Genomic DNA, 15,472 nt, shown 5'->3' with positions numbered 1-15,472 from the left:
CACCCCCCCAATCCCCTACCCACCCACTCCCCCTATTTGGCCCTGGAGTTCCCCTGTACTGGGGCATATAAAGTTTGCAAGTCCAATGGGCCTCTCTTTGCAGTGATGGCCGACTAGGCCATCTTTTGATACATATGCAGCTAGAGAGAGACAAGAGCTCCGGGGTACTGGTTAGTTCTAACTCAGTGAAGAATTGAGTTGGAATTTTGATGGGGATTGCATTGAATCTGTAGATTGCTTTCAACAGGTTTGGTAATTTTTACATTTACGTCTGGTAAGAGACATTTTAACTGAAATAATGAAATTTTATTGTAGACTTGATTTGTACTCATGGGTGTATAAAATATTAAACATTTTATATATTTATTACTCATGGGAACATTTTCTTTTAAGACATATCATTTAATATTTTATTGGAGTTATCTTTATTTTTGAACCAAATTCTGATTGATAATCCTGTATCAGATTAATAGCAGGGAACTGTATTTCTCCTATTCTGTAATAGTCTCTTTTCTGAATTATTTTCTTTTGCTGTGCAGAAACTTTTAATTTGATATAATTTCATTGCCATTCTTGCTTTTTCCTATATAAATTTTGTTTTATTTATTTATTTATTTAATTTATTTATTTGTTTTTATGATGTAATGATTAAACATGGACCTTGTTTACTACACACTCAGCATGGTAATAAAAATGTATTTTATCAGTAATATCTTTAAAGAGAAAAATGTTCAGTATGACATAATGTTTAATTTACATAAAATCACAGTTGGATAATAGAGACTGTAAAACTTTATACCTTACAAAAACTCAGATATGTATTAGAAGATTGAGACTCATAATAAAACTTTGAAGTTGGTTCTGTCTGTTATTATCTCCCCATTTTTATGAAGATAACCAAGCATAGTGAGGCCTCTGCACACCTGTCTCAGCCAGAAATCAAACCATGAGGCTTTGGGAGCTGTTTCCCCCTTTACTCGTTACGCAAATTTCATCTGCTTCAGCACTGATATCTATTCTCTACTGTGTCTCCTGAGTTAATCTCTGTGGTCAGGATCAGCACCCCAATTCTAGCCTCTCGCACTCTTTGTAATAAAAACCTGTAAAAAATAACTATCTACTATTAGCCGCATAGCCTGCATGTCAATGAACATAAAATGTAAAGAGACAAGCACATTTAATGTTTCACTCCACTGCCCTCTGGGACTCCTGCCTGTTTCAAATGAAAACTTTGCCTTGCCTTGGATTTTTCTGTATTTAACGTAAGTTAGTATCTGTCTTCATTCAGCAATGGCAAATGTTCCTGCCAAAGTCTTTAGCACTCAAACAACTATCATGTGAAGCTTTGTATCCCACAGGGGCACCAGCATTTGTGGAAATATCTAAAAGAAGTACAAGGCAAGGAGGCTGTCGCTCATGAGTGACACAAGTGAGCTGTTGCCATTGTAGTGACCATAGTTACAACAGGGAAAGCAACGAGATGTACTCTCTCCTATGAACACCAAGGCTAGCCTTGTGTAATTTAGGATCATTAGGGTAAATTATTCTTTACCTAACTGCGGGGCTTTCTCACGGCTGCTATGAGGTTAAGTGTGTAACAAGGGGATGAAGGAAGGGTAAATGATTGGTTCAGACCCTGGTAAGTTGTTGATGATGTCCTGCCAGTCAACCTTTACTCCAGAACCAGCTACGCTACACTTCCAGTCTTTAAATTATTCATTCTCTCACTAACAAGTTATTGAGATTAATAGCTACAAGTCATTTTGGTTTAGGCATAAATAGTATTCTAGAGTTTTATGAAATGGGGTGAATGTCTGCTATTTCTGAATTTCGTAGGCTGGATTTAGACAGAGCTGCTGGGAACATGACACTTGAGTTGTCATGAGGCATATACAGTGGTGGACTTCTCAAATCTAGCCTCCTGAGAGTGAAGGGATTTGACCAGACCTGTGTTTCAGGGTTTGAATTTCTCTCCCATCTCCCCTGCTTTAGTGCATTATTTTATGTTATTTACTTTGAGGATATCTATATTAGGTACTTTACTATTGTTGTAAAACACCATGACCAAAAGCAACTTACAGAAGGAAGAGTCTACTTTGATGTCTAGTTACAGAAAGACGAAAATATCACAGTGGGGAATCATGGCAGTGGGTAGCAGGCATGACAGTAGAAGGAGGAAGCTGTGGGCTTTCATCTTAACCACACACACTGAAGCAGTGACCTGGAAGTTGGCCAAGGCTGTAAACCCTCAAAGCTTGAACCTCGTGAAACGTATTTCCTTTAGTAAGCCTTCACCTCCTAAGAGTTCAATGACAACCCCAAACAGCACAACCAACTGGGGACCATGGGAGCCTTTGGGGGGCACTTCTCATTCAAACTACAACAACGGTGTAGTTGGTGATACACTCCAGCCAGACTTTTCCCCCAAACGTAGGACACTGTTATCATACATCTATTCTGCAAATCCCTAAACCAGGTATGTTTTTCTTGTGTATTACTGCAGCACTCTCTAAGGTCTGTGTGTCCCAGCTCCACTCTGGACTCACAGCAAGATGGTTCTTAAGAGATTAGTAGGATCATTTTTTTCCCTGTTGTTCAACACACTTCTTTGACTTCCTTTGTCACTCAGAGTAGAAGTGAAATACTTATTCTCCTAATACAGTTTTCTTTACAAGATTGACTGTTCCTAATTATATTGAGCACAATGACGTGCAACATTTTAAAAAACAAATTCTAAAGGTTGAAGAGGCATCTCTCATTCCTATATCTTCCACCTTTGCTCCCACTCTTCCAGGTACAGTGGCCTGTTTGCTGTGCCCTGATCATGCTAAGGACATGCCCGAGCATCCACTCCTTGAAGATCTCTGATCTACAATATCTACCTGGTTCTTTCTCACCCCTTTCTCTTCTCATTCCTTTTACCTTTCACAGTAACCCATCAATACCATAATCTCTCCTCTTTCTGAATATTTCCTTCATTGTGCTGATCACTATCTGATGTATTATTTTATTTAGTTTTCTTGCTTGTCCCTGTCCACTTCTAACCACATAAGGATACAAGCTTCAAGAGCGTGGGGAAATTTATCGTCTTAGCTCATTGCTAAGTTTGAATCCAGACTACCCAGATGGCACTACTCTGGTATGTACCCAACACTAACAATAGTCCCTGGAACATACAGACCTTGATTCAATTCATAGTTTTTGGTAAGAACTTTCCCACCAGCCAGTCAGGTCTGAAATCACTGTTGCAGGATCTAGTATGTGTATTTGAGTGAGTATGGATAAACAAACTAAAATTAAAAACTCTCTTATATAAATATGCTAATGTGGTGGTTTGAGTGAGAATGGTCCTCATAGACTCATATATTTGAATGCTTGGTCTCAGTTAGTGGAGTTATTTGGGAAGGATTAAAAGGTATGGCATTTTGGAGAGGTGTGGCTTTTTGAAGGGGGTATAGCCTTGATGGAGGAAGTATGTCACTTCCCCCACCTCCAGCATAGTTATGCTCTTTGAAGTTTCAAAACTCCATTCATTCTATATTAAGCTGTCACTCTGCCTTGGAGTTGTCATCTCAATGTATAAGCTCCCAGTTACTTCTCCAGTGCAGTCTGCCTTCTTGCTGCCATACTCATGCCCACCATGATGGTCATGCCTCAGAGCATCCTCTGCTTCAGCTCCCATGGATGGCTAGAAATGGTTTGGATTCATGGTATGGCTTTGTTATGCCAGGTATGGAAGTGACTTTACACATTCACCCACTACAGAACTGATCCCCTTACACAGTTGCCACTGTGCTTATAGAGGAGGATGCCACTTTCAGAATAGCATACCTAGCTAAGGTTCTTCTTGAAAAGACCGTGTTGACATGTTTGACGCTTATAGTAAGCCTCACTCTGGAAATCACCTTAGATACAAACTCAAGAGGTACTGTTTCCTGTTGGGTTTGACTAGTATGTTTGGTTGACTTTATGAAATCTTCTAGCCATTGTATTTAAAGAAATGCCAATGTATTTAAAGAAATACTAGGGGAATAAAAAGATACTGTGATGGAGTAAGTCATGCAGCTGGATGAGGGAAGCTTTGTTAGTTACGGCAGGACTGAGAGAGCCATCCTTATTGCTGACTGCATGCTGGATAACTGGTCAACTCCAGTCATTCTATTTTATATATGAGTACACTGTTGCTCTTTTCAGACACACCAGAAGAGGGCATTGGATTCCATTACAGATGGTTGTGAGCCATCATGTGGTTGCTGGGAATTGAACTCGGGACATCTGGAAGACCAGTCAGTGCTCTTAACCACTGAGCTATCTCTCCAGCCCAACTCCAGTCATTCTAGCCGTGAACATTTCAGAACTTTCACCATTAATTTTTAGCATTTCTTGTGAAAAGCAGGAGATTTTTTTTCTTTTACATGTGTGGGTAAGAAACCAGTTAAAAATTCTTTAAAATAAATAATTAAAGCTTTCTCTTGGAACAAACAGAAACCAACCAACCAACCAACTACCACCACCACCACCAACAACAACAACAAAATAAACCCCACAAACCTAAGCCCCACCGAGGAGCACAAATTTTCACATTCTCGAGACAGAATAGAAAGCATTAGTGTTTTTATACCCACAACAAAGCATGGACCTGCAGAAGTTTTCAAGCATTCCTCCAGCAACTTCATGCGCATCTTCTGCAGCTCAGGGCTGTCCCATTCATCTTCCTCAATTCCCCAGTACAGATCTATGACCTGCGGACAAATGGACGAAGCAGCATTAATCCCCCTGCAGGGAAGTTAAATTTACCTGTGGCCTCCAGTCTGGTTCACAATGCCAAGTTACTGTGACTGTCCACTTTTCTCTCTGCAGCATGCGCTCGGTTGGTAGAGGGGCGTGTGTGTGGGTGGGTGAGCACTGATTTTCAATTCTGTCTAAAGAGTCATGTAACCCCATGATGATTTGGGAATGAGCACTGAATTTCTTATTTTGTTTCTGATGTAGGAATCACAGAGGCCCAGAGAAAAGGAAATGCTAAATGTTGAAAGGTTCTGGAGTGTAGCTTTTAATTACATTAAACTAGCAAAAATGAATGTGTCTGGGATAATTCGCCACATTACTTGTGAAAAATCACACTGTACATTATTATGTACTGTACATCCTAATATGAGAAGACATACTGATTAAATACCTATATTTCCTTAGAAAAGAAAAATGAAACAAAAACAAGCAAAAAACCCCTCCCTTTCTGTTAATATCACACTTTATTCCGAGAGCATAGATACTTTGACTGCATCTGTTTTATCTGGGAACAATTTGGCTTTCATCAATACTTATCTGAAGAACTTTGTTGGAAAACAGAAAGGTGTGTGTGCCTTACTGAGAGAGAGAGAGAGAGCTAATGGGAGCCTCTATCTCCTGACTTCAAACACTTCTTGAGGAGATTCTGCAAGTCTGTAACAACTTTCAGAAGTCGCGCATCTTCATCGGCTCAGCACTATCTGCCTAAAGCAACTGTTTCTTTCTTTTTTGTTTTTAATTGGATATCTTACCTATTTGTATTTCAAATGTTATCCCCTTTCCTGTTTTCCCCTCTCGAACCCCCTATCTTACCCTCTCCCCCTGCTTCTATGAGGGTGCTTCACCCATTCATCTCCAAATTTTAAACCCAGAATGGCGCCTATTTAAAGCAACTGTTTATGCCCGAGGCTTTGAAGGTTTCTGATTTTCCTTCCCTAGTTTCCCACATCAGGAAAGAGAGAATCCCTGCCTCTCTTACAGACCCTGACATGGGTTTGGGTGAGAAGCAACCAGAAGGGGAGTCCTCTGTGATACAGGCGGATTCCAGGGACTGTGTGCTCCCTGGCTTTTGGCTGTGTTCCCACATTGGTTGTGTTTCCACTAGATATCTGACACCTTGAATTTGAGGTTTTAGGTCTATGGTAGTATCTCTTTAAAAAATATTTTCATGAGGAATGGGTGGGGAAGTGATCTGGAGAGATGGCTCATTGGTGAAGAGTGCTAGCTGTTCAATTGTGAAGACTACAAAATTAGGATCCCAGCATCCATGATGGTGGACCACAGCATCTGTAATTCCATTTCCAAAGCTCACATAGACAATATATCTCTAAAAACTGCTTCTACAGTCCATTCCAGGCTTCTGGCATATCTGAAGCTCTCACGTTGACTTGAGAAACACCTCTATTTAAACTACATTGTAAGGTTTAACCACACATCATTACCAAGAGATATGCTCTTACTTGAGGAATGCCTCTACTTAAGCTCCATTGTAAGGTTTAACCACACATTTTTAAGGAGGGATATCTGGCAAGGACATGAGAACTCTCCTGATCAATCGGAGAAACTCTAGATGGAACTATTTAAAATTAATGATGAATAGATGAACATGCAATATTCAGTTTCCCAAGGGCTCCCTGGCTCCTGCAAGTGCTGACTCTTAGGCTGGACAGCAGAGAAACAGCATATGCCTGTCACTAAATTCCAGAGAACAGAGCTGTGTGCTACTGAGTTTCAGGAGGGCACAGAAGTCATCTATGAAGAAAATCAGGCAGAAAGGACTGTACAGTTAGTAATTTGGTATGTACATTGATCATATTCTTTCTGTGTGATTTAGGAAGTGCCTCTCATTTAAATAGTTTAATTTCTGTTGCCAAAAACTTAGCTTTAATATATAATAATGTAAATGTTGAAACAGGATATTTCAAAAATTATTTCTTTTTAAAATTTATTTATTTTATTATTTTGTGTTGTTTTGCCTGCATGTATGTTTGTGCACCATATGCATGCCTGGTGACCAGTGAGGTCAGAGGAGGGTGCAGGAGTCCCTGGGATTGGAGTTAGTAGATGCCTGTGAGTTGCCAATGTGGGTGTGGAAATTGAACTTGGGTCCTCTGCAAGAACAACAAGTGCTCTTAATTGTTGAGCCAATTCTTCAGCCTCCAAAACAGGACATTTTCAGCCATCAGTCAATAAGGCATCAAACACACTCAAATTCATCACTGCATGAATGATGCTCTTGCTTGTATAGTGTATAACAGAACAGTCACACACAGACCTTGTCTTCCTCTTCTTAACTAACACTGGCTGGATGTGAAATCATGTTCTGTGGGACAGCACTACGGCGAATGACAGACCACATAAAGATGTACACGCCATAACATAACTAGTAAGAGAACTCTCACAAATGATGACAAATGAGAAAGGAAAGGATCTATAAATGGCACATAGGTCAAGAAAGAGATTGCAAGGGAAATAAAAATTTAGGAAAATGAAAATGGAGATATAGTATGCCTAAGTTATGGGAGGCAGTCAAGGTAGCATCAAGAAAAAAAGAAAAAAAAACTTTGTAGTTAAAAAAGAACTGTATTAAAACATTTAAAATCAATGACTGAGTTTCCTTTTTAAGGTACTGAAAAAAATGAAGATCAATCAGGAACAATATAGGTAATCAAAACGTGAGAAATAATAGCTCATCATGGAAATGTATAAGCTAGAAAAATGGAGGGGACCAACAAAACAAAGCATTATTGAAAAGGTTAACAAAATGATATTTTAGTGGAAATTAAAGTGGTGTTAAAGGAAGGAGACTCAAACCAGTAACACCAGGTGTCACATGTTATTATTACTCACTCTAGAGGAATAATGAGCACAAAGGAATATATCAGAAACAACTGTGTGTCAGTCAGCTAACTGAGATGAGATTGGAAAATTGCCAACAAGACACAAATTAGTAGCGGTGACTCAAGAAAAAACAGATAATCTATATACAGGTATCTTTAAGGAGAGATCAAATAGTAAATGATGTGTTAAATATTGCTGAAAGGAAATACCCAGTTCCAGGTGGACATGCTGGTAATGTCTGTCAAACAGTTAAAGAAGAATTAAAATCAATTCTTCATAAACACTTCCAAAAATTTGAAGGAGAGAGGACCCTCTCTAAGCACAGTACAAATCAGGTACAAAAACTATACAAAAATCATAAGGAAATTATAGATTGATGTTTTTATGACTGTAAGGTAAAAATCCTCACTGAAATATTAGAAAGTCCAATCTAGTTGTATAGAAATATAGAAATAAGGTTATATAAGACAACCAAGTAAGATTTGCGTGGAATTCAAGGTTGGTTAAAATGTTAGACAAACTGGATAATATAATATGTTGTACTAATAGAGTGAAGGGCCATGTTTACATGATCATCTCAACAGACAAAAATGTAGAAACAGAAACAGACAGTCTCTCAACCAGATGGAACACACTTCTATTCAGCCCTGTAGTGGAGATTCGGCCAGGATAGTTAGAAAAGAAACACACACACACACACACACACACACACACACACACACACACACGACATATTTTTGTATAATAAAATACTGAGGAGTCTGCTAAAATGTGAATGTGGCTATGGGTGTGGGCATGCTATGGTATTTGTGTGGAGAGTCAGGGATAAATCTGTGGAGCCCATCCTTCCTGCCACCTCTATGTGGGCTCCAGAGACGAAAGGCAGGCTGCCAAGCTTGCTCAGAAAGTGCCTCTTCCTGCAAGCCATCTTGCTGACCACTTAATTATTGTTATAGATACAGAAAAATCCCACGCTGTATATCTGCCGAGAAAGTAGAAGCAAAGCTATTTAGGGGTGGAGGGGACTGATGGGGAGGGATGGGGGACAAAGAGGAGGATGGGAGCGTAAGGGGAATGTGTGCCAATATATCAGGTGCATGGTAATGTCCTTAGGAAACTCAATACTGTGTACAACAACTATATGCCAACATAAACAAGAGTTGACAGCAAAGACGTGGAGGTAATAATCACACAGTGGAAGAAGTTATAAATCAGAACATCAAAATATATACATAGAGAATGTTGATGACTCTATAATAATAGAAAAATAATAATTAAATATGGACAGAGACTCTGAGTAGATCCTTCTCCAAAGAGTATATACACATTTCAGATAATCATAAAAGATACTTGTATTATTCATTATCAGGGAAACTCTAGTCAAAGCCAAGGTAAGATCACAATTATCTATCTACCAGGGTGTCTGTAACAAAAAAGATTGATGAGGAGAGACTGGGACTTCCAAGCATTCTGGATGGCTCAAACACTGGGAAGGGTCTAGCAGCTCCTGAAGTGGTCAAACAGGGTTAACACATGACTCAGCAATACTATCCAGAGAAACCAGCCCAAGAGTAATGATCACATGTGTCCACATGAGAACTTGTGCTTGGATATTAGTAGGGACATTTATTACTCGTAGCAGCCAGAATGCAGGGACAACCCAGCATTCTACCACGTGATCGTTAGACAACCAGTGAGGTAATGGGATATGGTTACAGGCTACAAAGCAGGTGAATGATGCAAGCCTTAACTAAAAGAGGCCAGTTACAAAGAGCTACAGATTATACAATTCTGCTGATATGAGCAGTCGGCACATAATGATAGAACATAAAACAGTGTGGTTCCTTAGCTCAAGTGGGGAGGGGGAAGAGGTGGGCCTCTATTACAGGTACAGGGTTTCTTTTGGGGTGAAAAATGTTCTAAATTTGATGATTCTAATTACCACATAACTGTGAATATACAAAAACATCCCATTGAGTCATACAGCTTAAAACTGAATCTCAATAAAGCTGTTTCAAAAGGATTCTCTGCAATCTATTTATAATGTGATTTTATAATTCATAGTGTTCTGCCCGTAGAGTACATGGGTGCAAGAGTAATGTATGGTTATTTAAACCAAGTACTAGAATATTAAAGGCAACCATTAAGATCTAACTAAGTAGGTGCAGACCAATGACCGTGATAAACATTTCCAACAGGGCTCTTTCATTCATCAAGTGAACTGCAGAAGGCAGAGCATCCCATGAGTTACCTGCCTTATTGGTTTTTTTTGTCGCACATTTGCATCTATCCTTACACTTTGGTCACTGGTACCCTCTTCTGGGCCTTCTTCATAAACTGCCTTTTTTTTTTAAACACTTCAGTAGCTTTGTTTAAATATTCTCCTGCCCCCAATTTTTCTCCATTGAACTTTTCTTTCCTGTATGTCTTTATGGAAATTAAATGCTGAGAAAAGATAAAATCAAACAACCTCAAAGTCAGGAATGGAATAAATACATGAAGCATTGGACTTATGCAATACAGAACTCCATTTTGGGCAAATAGTTGTGCCATCTATCTACATGATCAATAACTGGTAAAAAAAAACCACTTGGAATGAAAGTGCTCAACAAGACAAGATTTATTATACACTTAAAAAAATTAAGTTTAGCTTTGAGTGTAATGCCTGGGCACTGCTGCTCCCATGATGCTTTCTGCTGTTTGTTGGACTACGACCCCGTCAACAGCACACTTTATGTGCCTTTATTTATTGCATCATTTAAGGAGAAAGCTTAGGGAAGCAATTTGACTTTTATCTTTTTTTCTTTTTTACTTAAAACCATCTCATTTGTTTTTTAAAGTTCTTAGGGACGCTGATTTATCCTGCTAATTATAATATGCTCAATTGATCTGAAAACAAAAATAATCAACCTAGAGAGCCCTAATAAATCCTCCCCAGCAATAAGACGAAATTTGCTTTTAAATGCCAGCATTATAAAACAATCAAGCAACTGTAAGGAATAGTTAGTAACCTCATGTTTCACCTGCCATCTACCTCCCTCCAAAAAATCAAATTTGAATTTATAACGCCCTAATACTATGGCTTATTGGAAAAAAGCCTTTGGGGATGGGGGAGGATTGTGGGAGGGGGTGACTGGGAAGAGAGGCAGTGAGCTGGATGTGAAGTGAATAAAAAAAGACTAAAAAAAAAAAAACCCAAAGAAATCATCAGTGGCTTGTGATGTAGTTTAATGGCAGAGTAACTATTACCTTGTGCACACAAAGAATTGCAATGAATACCTGGCTCCACAGAAGTGAAAAGTAATAAAACAAATTTTTTTTAAAGAAAAAAAAAGAGAGCTTTTGAAGAAATGTTTATCAAATGTTTTCTTGGTAGGATTCTCCACATTACAGAACCTTATCTGGATATAAAACAGGAAAGCCAGAGAGTATATGTCTGATGTAATTTGTGTACAGTGTTCAATGAGTGTGTAGTGTGCCTGAATTTGGATGTGTGAGTGTGCATGCCCATGCATGGCTGGAGGCCAGTGGAGGACTCTTCGTGGCTTATTCCCTTGAGACAAGGTCACACTGAACTTGGAGGCTAGGGTGGCTGATGGCTGGCAGCTGGTAAGCCCTACTTATTTTCCTATCTCTGCCCATCACAGCACAGAAATTATAGGCATGCTTGTAACTACACTCAGCTTTTGTTTGGGTGCTGGTATCAGGTCTTAACGCCCTTACCCAACGAGCCATCGTTCCCACCCCTATTATCTATCTATCTATCTATCTATCTATCTATCTATCTATCTATCTATCTATCTATCTATTTTTAAATGAACTCTATGCTGAAGTGAGAGCTGCTGTTAGTTATTATAGTGGCTCTTTATTGCTTAAGGCATTTCCTCTTTCTGAATGATCTCCTTTCATATTTTTTAAAAATAATCTTATCACATTATAGTTAGTTTGGATTTGAAAAGAATGGATTTCTCTAGCTCTTATGGCTTTTACACACACTTTAAAAATTCCCAGCTTTTAGGGATTTCTATTTAAGAACTCCAATAGCTCAGGAAATAATTACAGAAATTGGCAAATGGGAGCCCAGGAAATTAAAAAACCTTCTGCCCAGCAGAGGAAACAAACAGCAGAGTGAACAGACAGTGCAGAGAATAGGAGAAAACTGTTGCCAACTGTACATCAGATGTGGGATAATGCCTGAATCTGTAAAGTCCTGGAAAACCGAACCTCGGACTCTATAGGTCATCCTACCAATGAATGAGTAAATGAAGCTAATTGTTCTAAAAGAGAGAGATGCAAATGATCAATACACTATGCCTGTCATCAAAGAATCCAGTGACAAATGCTAGTGAGGGTGTGAGCAGAGGGAACCATGTGTGCACTGTCTTTGGGAATTAAATCGTGCACCACCAGCCTGGAAACCAGTATGGAGGTTCCTCAAATGCTGAAAACAGAATTAGAGCAAGATCCAGTCATGGGAATCTAGCAGAAGGAAGCTAGGTGGGCACATCACCCCCAAATAAGAAAGACAGAATTCATATCCTACGCTCATAGCAAGGATTAAGCAAATTAATAGTAAACTTCGCATAATTTTCAACTTCTCCAAATTTGCCCATGAAAGTGTTTCTTTTTCCTGTAATGTTTTTCCCCCCAGCAGATCATCTTCCTCCACTCATTTGAATTCAGCTTAAGCAGGCCTTCCTGAAAATTCTAGACAGTAAGAATGCTGACCTCTTCCCCTTTCTCCCCAACCCCTGCCTCCATGATGCATGCCCACAGCACCCGAGTCTCCTTGGCAGCGAGTATCACATGGGTCAATGCCAGCTCATGACTATATACCCTGTGAGACTCAGCGACCTTGGGTCAGAGACTGTTCAACACTGGCACTGCTAGTCTCATAACTCTTCCTGTGTGATCACTAAATGTCTCAGTAATTTGTCTTGTTGCTGTGAAAAAAAGAAAAAATAAAACCAAACAAACCAACCAACCAAACAAAAAACTGACCAAGCCATTCAAGGAAGAAAGGGTTTAATTTACTTGTAATTCAAGGGGGAACTCCATCATGGCAAAAGGAGCTTGAGGCAGCTGTTCACAATTACATAGTCAGCAAATGGAGAGAGGAATACTGGTGTTCAGCAGGCTTTCTCCTTTTTATTTTATTTGACGGCAGCCTAGAGGATGGGTCCACCCACAGTGAAGGTGGAACCTCTCGTGTTAATTTACCCATTTTAGATTACCCTTCACAGACATGTTCCAGAGACTTGTCTCCCAAAGATTTTTAGATTCTTTCAGTTTATTAATTTGAACAACGTTGAGCACCATAGCAGCTATCTGAAGATATGTGGACAGGGCTCCAAGGCTCCCAGACAAGCCTGATCTATGAGATCAAGGGAGTAGACATCGGTGAGGAGGTGATACAGAGATACATGTGACTGACCTTAAAGGACAGCTACCCAGCCTCTCCTCCAAAGAGGGTTAGAGGGACTTTTTAATACACATGAAAGTGATGCAAAGAAAAGAACTGTGCTGTATCCTGCTTGCGTATAGACACTAAGAAGGACTTAAGGACCAGGTAGAAGAAATGCTTTACTCTGTCGGTAAGTGAATGAGTTAGCTACTTCTCAGTGGTTTCTACCTAATTATGAACAAAGCAAATCTTTCACACAAGTTATCCTTTTAGTCTGTGAACATTGGTTAAAATGTTCCTCCCTCCCTCCTGACAAAACAGGAAAAGTCATAATGGAAAACTTAAGTTCTGTGAGTTTAGGATTTACAGAGGGCTTTGTGGTGAGTGTATTCAACCGAAACACTTAAATGTCACCTGAAAATTGGGGACTATTTCTCATTCTGCTTACCGAACGACAAATTCTCTTGGGTTGTTTCTACTGCTGGGGATAATTGAGACAGTCACAGTTAGCAGAAATTAAGGCTTAGCAAAGAATAATGCTCTACTAAATCCTGAATCTCCCCTAACGCTTCCACTCTACATTTAGGAGAAATATTAAGGAGATCACCCCTGAGCACAAACTAAAGTGGGGGAATACTAATATTGTGTAAGAAATCAGGTTTGGTCATTCAGAGGAGACACTGCTTGCTGCAGCAGAGATTGTGATTAAATCAAAACAATGAAGGTCATGTCCACACGCTCCTTCTCCCTTGCCTGCTGTCATCCTTATTTATTTTCACTCTCATAATCTGGCTCTCTCACAGGATGGGCGATGGATGATGTACCATGTTTATACTCCCAGGGAGTATCAGCTTGGGAAGGCCTGGCTAGGCTCTGATGGATGGCACTGAAATGTGAAGTGACTAAACAAATTAGACCTCTGGCCCGAGTGAAGTGATGTGATTCAATGAAGAGCTGTGCATTTCCTGGTAGACAGAGGCATCCGTTAGATAAATAGAAAAGAGAAAGGTGATTAGTTGACAAGGTGCAGGCGAGACCAAGGGCACCGGAACAGAGTGTGTCAGTTACAAGGCCTGTGAGGTATGTTGGTAACTCAGGGGATAAAACACGTCATGGGATGCCAGAACAGGCAGAAATGAGGAGCACATGAAGAAACAGCACAAGAACCTATGCTCTTGCAACCAAAGTAAAAAATACAATATATAATAAAAGGGGTTAGTAGAACATATATGAAATGAAAGAATAAGGGGGATATTAGGAGCTCAGGTTTTAAGTGGAGATGGGAGCAGGAGGTGAGGGAAATGAGAGGGTGGGGTAGATACACAACATTAAGGATGTATGAAAAAGTCTTGTAAAACACAGTGAGTCTGTAAGCCAATTAAAGCACAAGAAAAGAAGACGTTTCAGCAGAGATATCCTGCATGGGCAAGAAATGCTGCTCCAAGATGACATTGGTTATTATATGAAGATGTCAACCCAAACAAGATGGATTTCTGCTCTTGCTCTGAACTGCTCACTGTAGCTAGATATGACCCCAATTGCTAAGGACACCACCCACCGTTGTTGTAGGACAGCAAATAATAAGCCTTGGATGAACCAGGAAGTTCCTCCTGCTGGCCATTGGTAGGTTTCCTATGATTCAATGTCTGGCTCTACACACAGTAGCATATGGGCAGCATGGACTGTATGTAGTGGGTTCTTTACAAAAGACATGAAGCTAGAAAGGAGATAGAAGATAATGTGGGGGCGAGATGATGAGAGAGAGAAAGAAAGAGGGAGGGAGAGGGATGAATATGACCAAGATACATTGAAAAAATGTTATATGTGGATTTTTTTTTAAAAAGTCAAGCATATCATTTTATAATTAAAAGAAATCAAGAAAAGACGTACAGAAGGGACTGGCTTGATGGAGTGTGAGGCCTTTGGTGAGATATTGGAGAGGAAAACAGTAAGCATTTGCAAGTCCATGCTAATCTGAGGTTCACAAAATTTAACCCAGCCTGCGACTATGACATACATAGCCTATGCACATCCATAGCTTAATTACTTTGCTTAAACTCAATTTGGGCTTCATGCCCAAATTTCCATCCCCTGCTTAGCAAGATAAAGAGGGCTGTTGGTTAAGTTAAACTTTAGTTAAGAATGATAGATTCATGGGGCCTCTGTGACGAGTCTTTGCTTTCCCATTGCTTGCTAAGATGACCTCACATCCTGAAGGGGAAAATGAGAGTTCTTGGGCACAGCTGCAGTGGGTGCCAAGTGCATGAAGAAGCAACATGGGAATCTATGCTCTTGCAACCAAGCTTGATGTAGATGGTCAGGGCTGTGTTTGGGGAAGGGGAAACCATGAACTGTCTTCCTTTCCTTTCCTTTCCTTTCCTTTCCTTTCCTTTCCTTTCCTTTCCTTTCCTTTCCTTTCCTTTCCTTTCCTTTCCTTTC

The 15,472-nt window shown here is 39.7% G+C and overlaps 1 protein-coding gene across 1 annotated transcript in view; it reads right to left on the bottom strand.

Moving 5' to 3' along the window:
- Nwd2 (NACHT and WD repeat domain containing 2) overlaps positions 1-15,472 on the bottom strand; it is a 158,459-nt gene that overhangs the window by 60,827 nt on the left and 82,160 nt on the right. The window contains exon 3 of the mRNA XM_021163584.2: positions 4,626-4,742. Within this exon, the coding sequence (XP_021019243.1) occupies positions 4,626-4,742 (117 nt within the window). The remainder of the gene's footprint in view (positions 1-4,625; positions 4,743-15,472) is intronic.

The sequence above is a fragment of the Mus caroli genome, chromosome 5 (assembly GCF_900094665.2).
Source record: "Mus caroli chromosome 5, CAROLI_EIJ_v1.1, whole genome shotgun sequence".
Taxonomy (NCBI): domain Eukaryota; kingdom Metazoa; phylum Chordata; class Mammalia; order Rodentia; family Muridae; genus Mus; species Mus caroli.
This window is presented reverse-complemented; position numbering and strand designations above follow the sequence as displayed.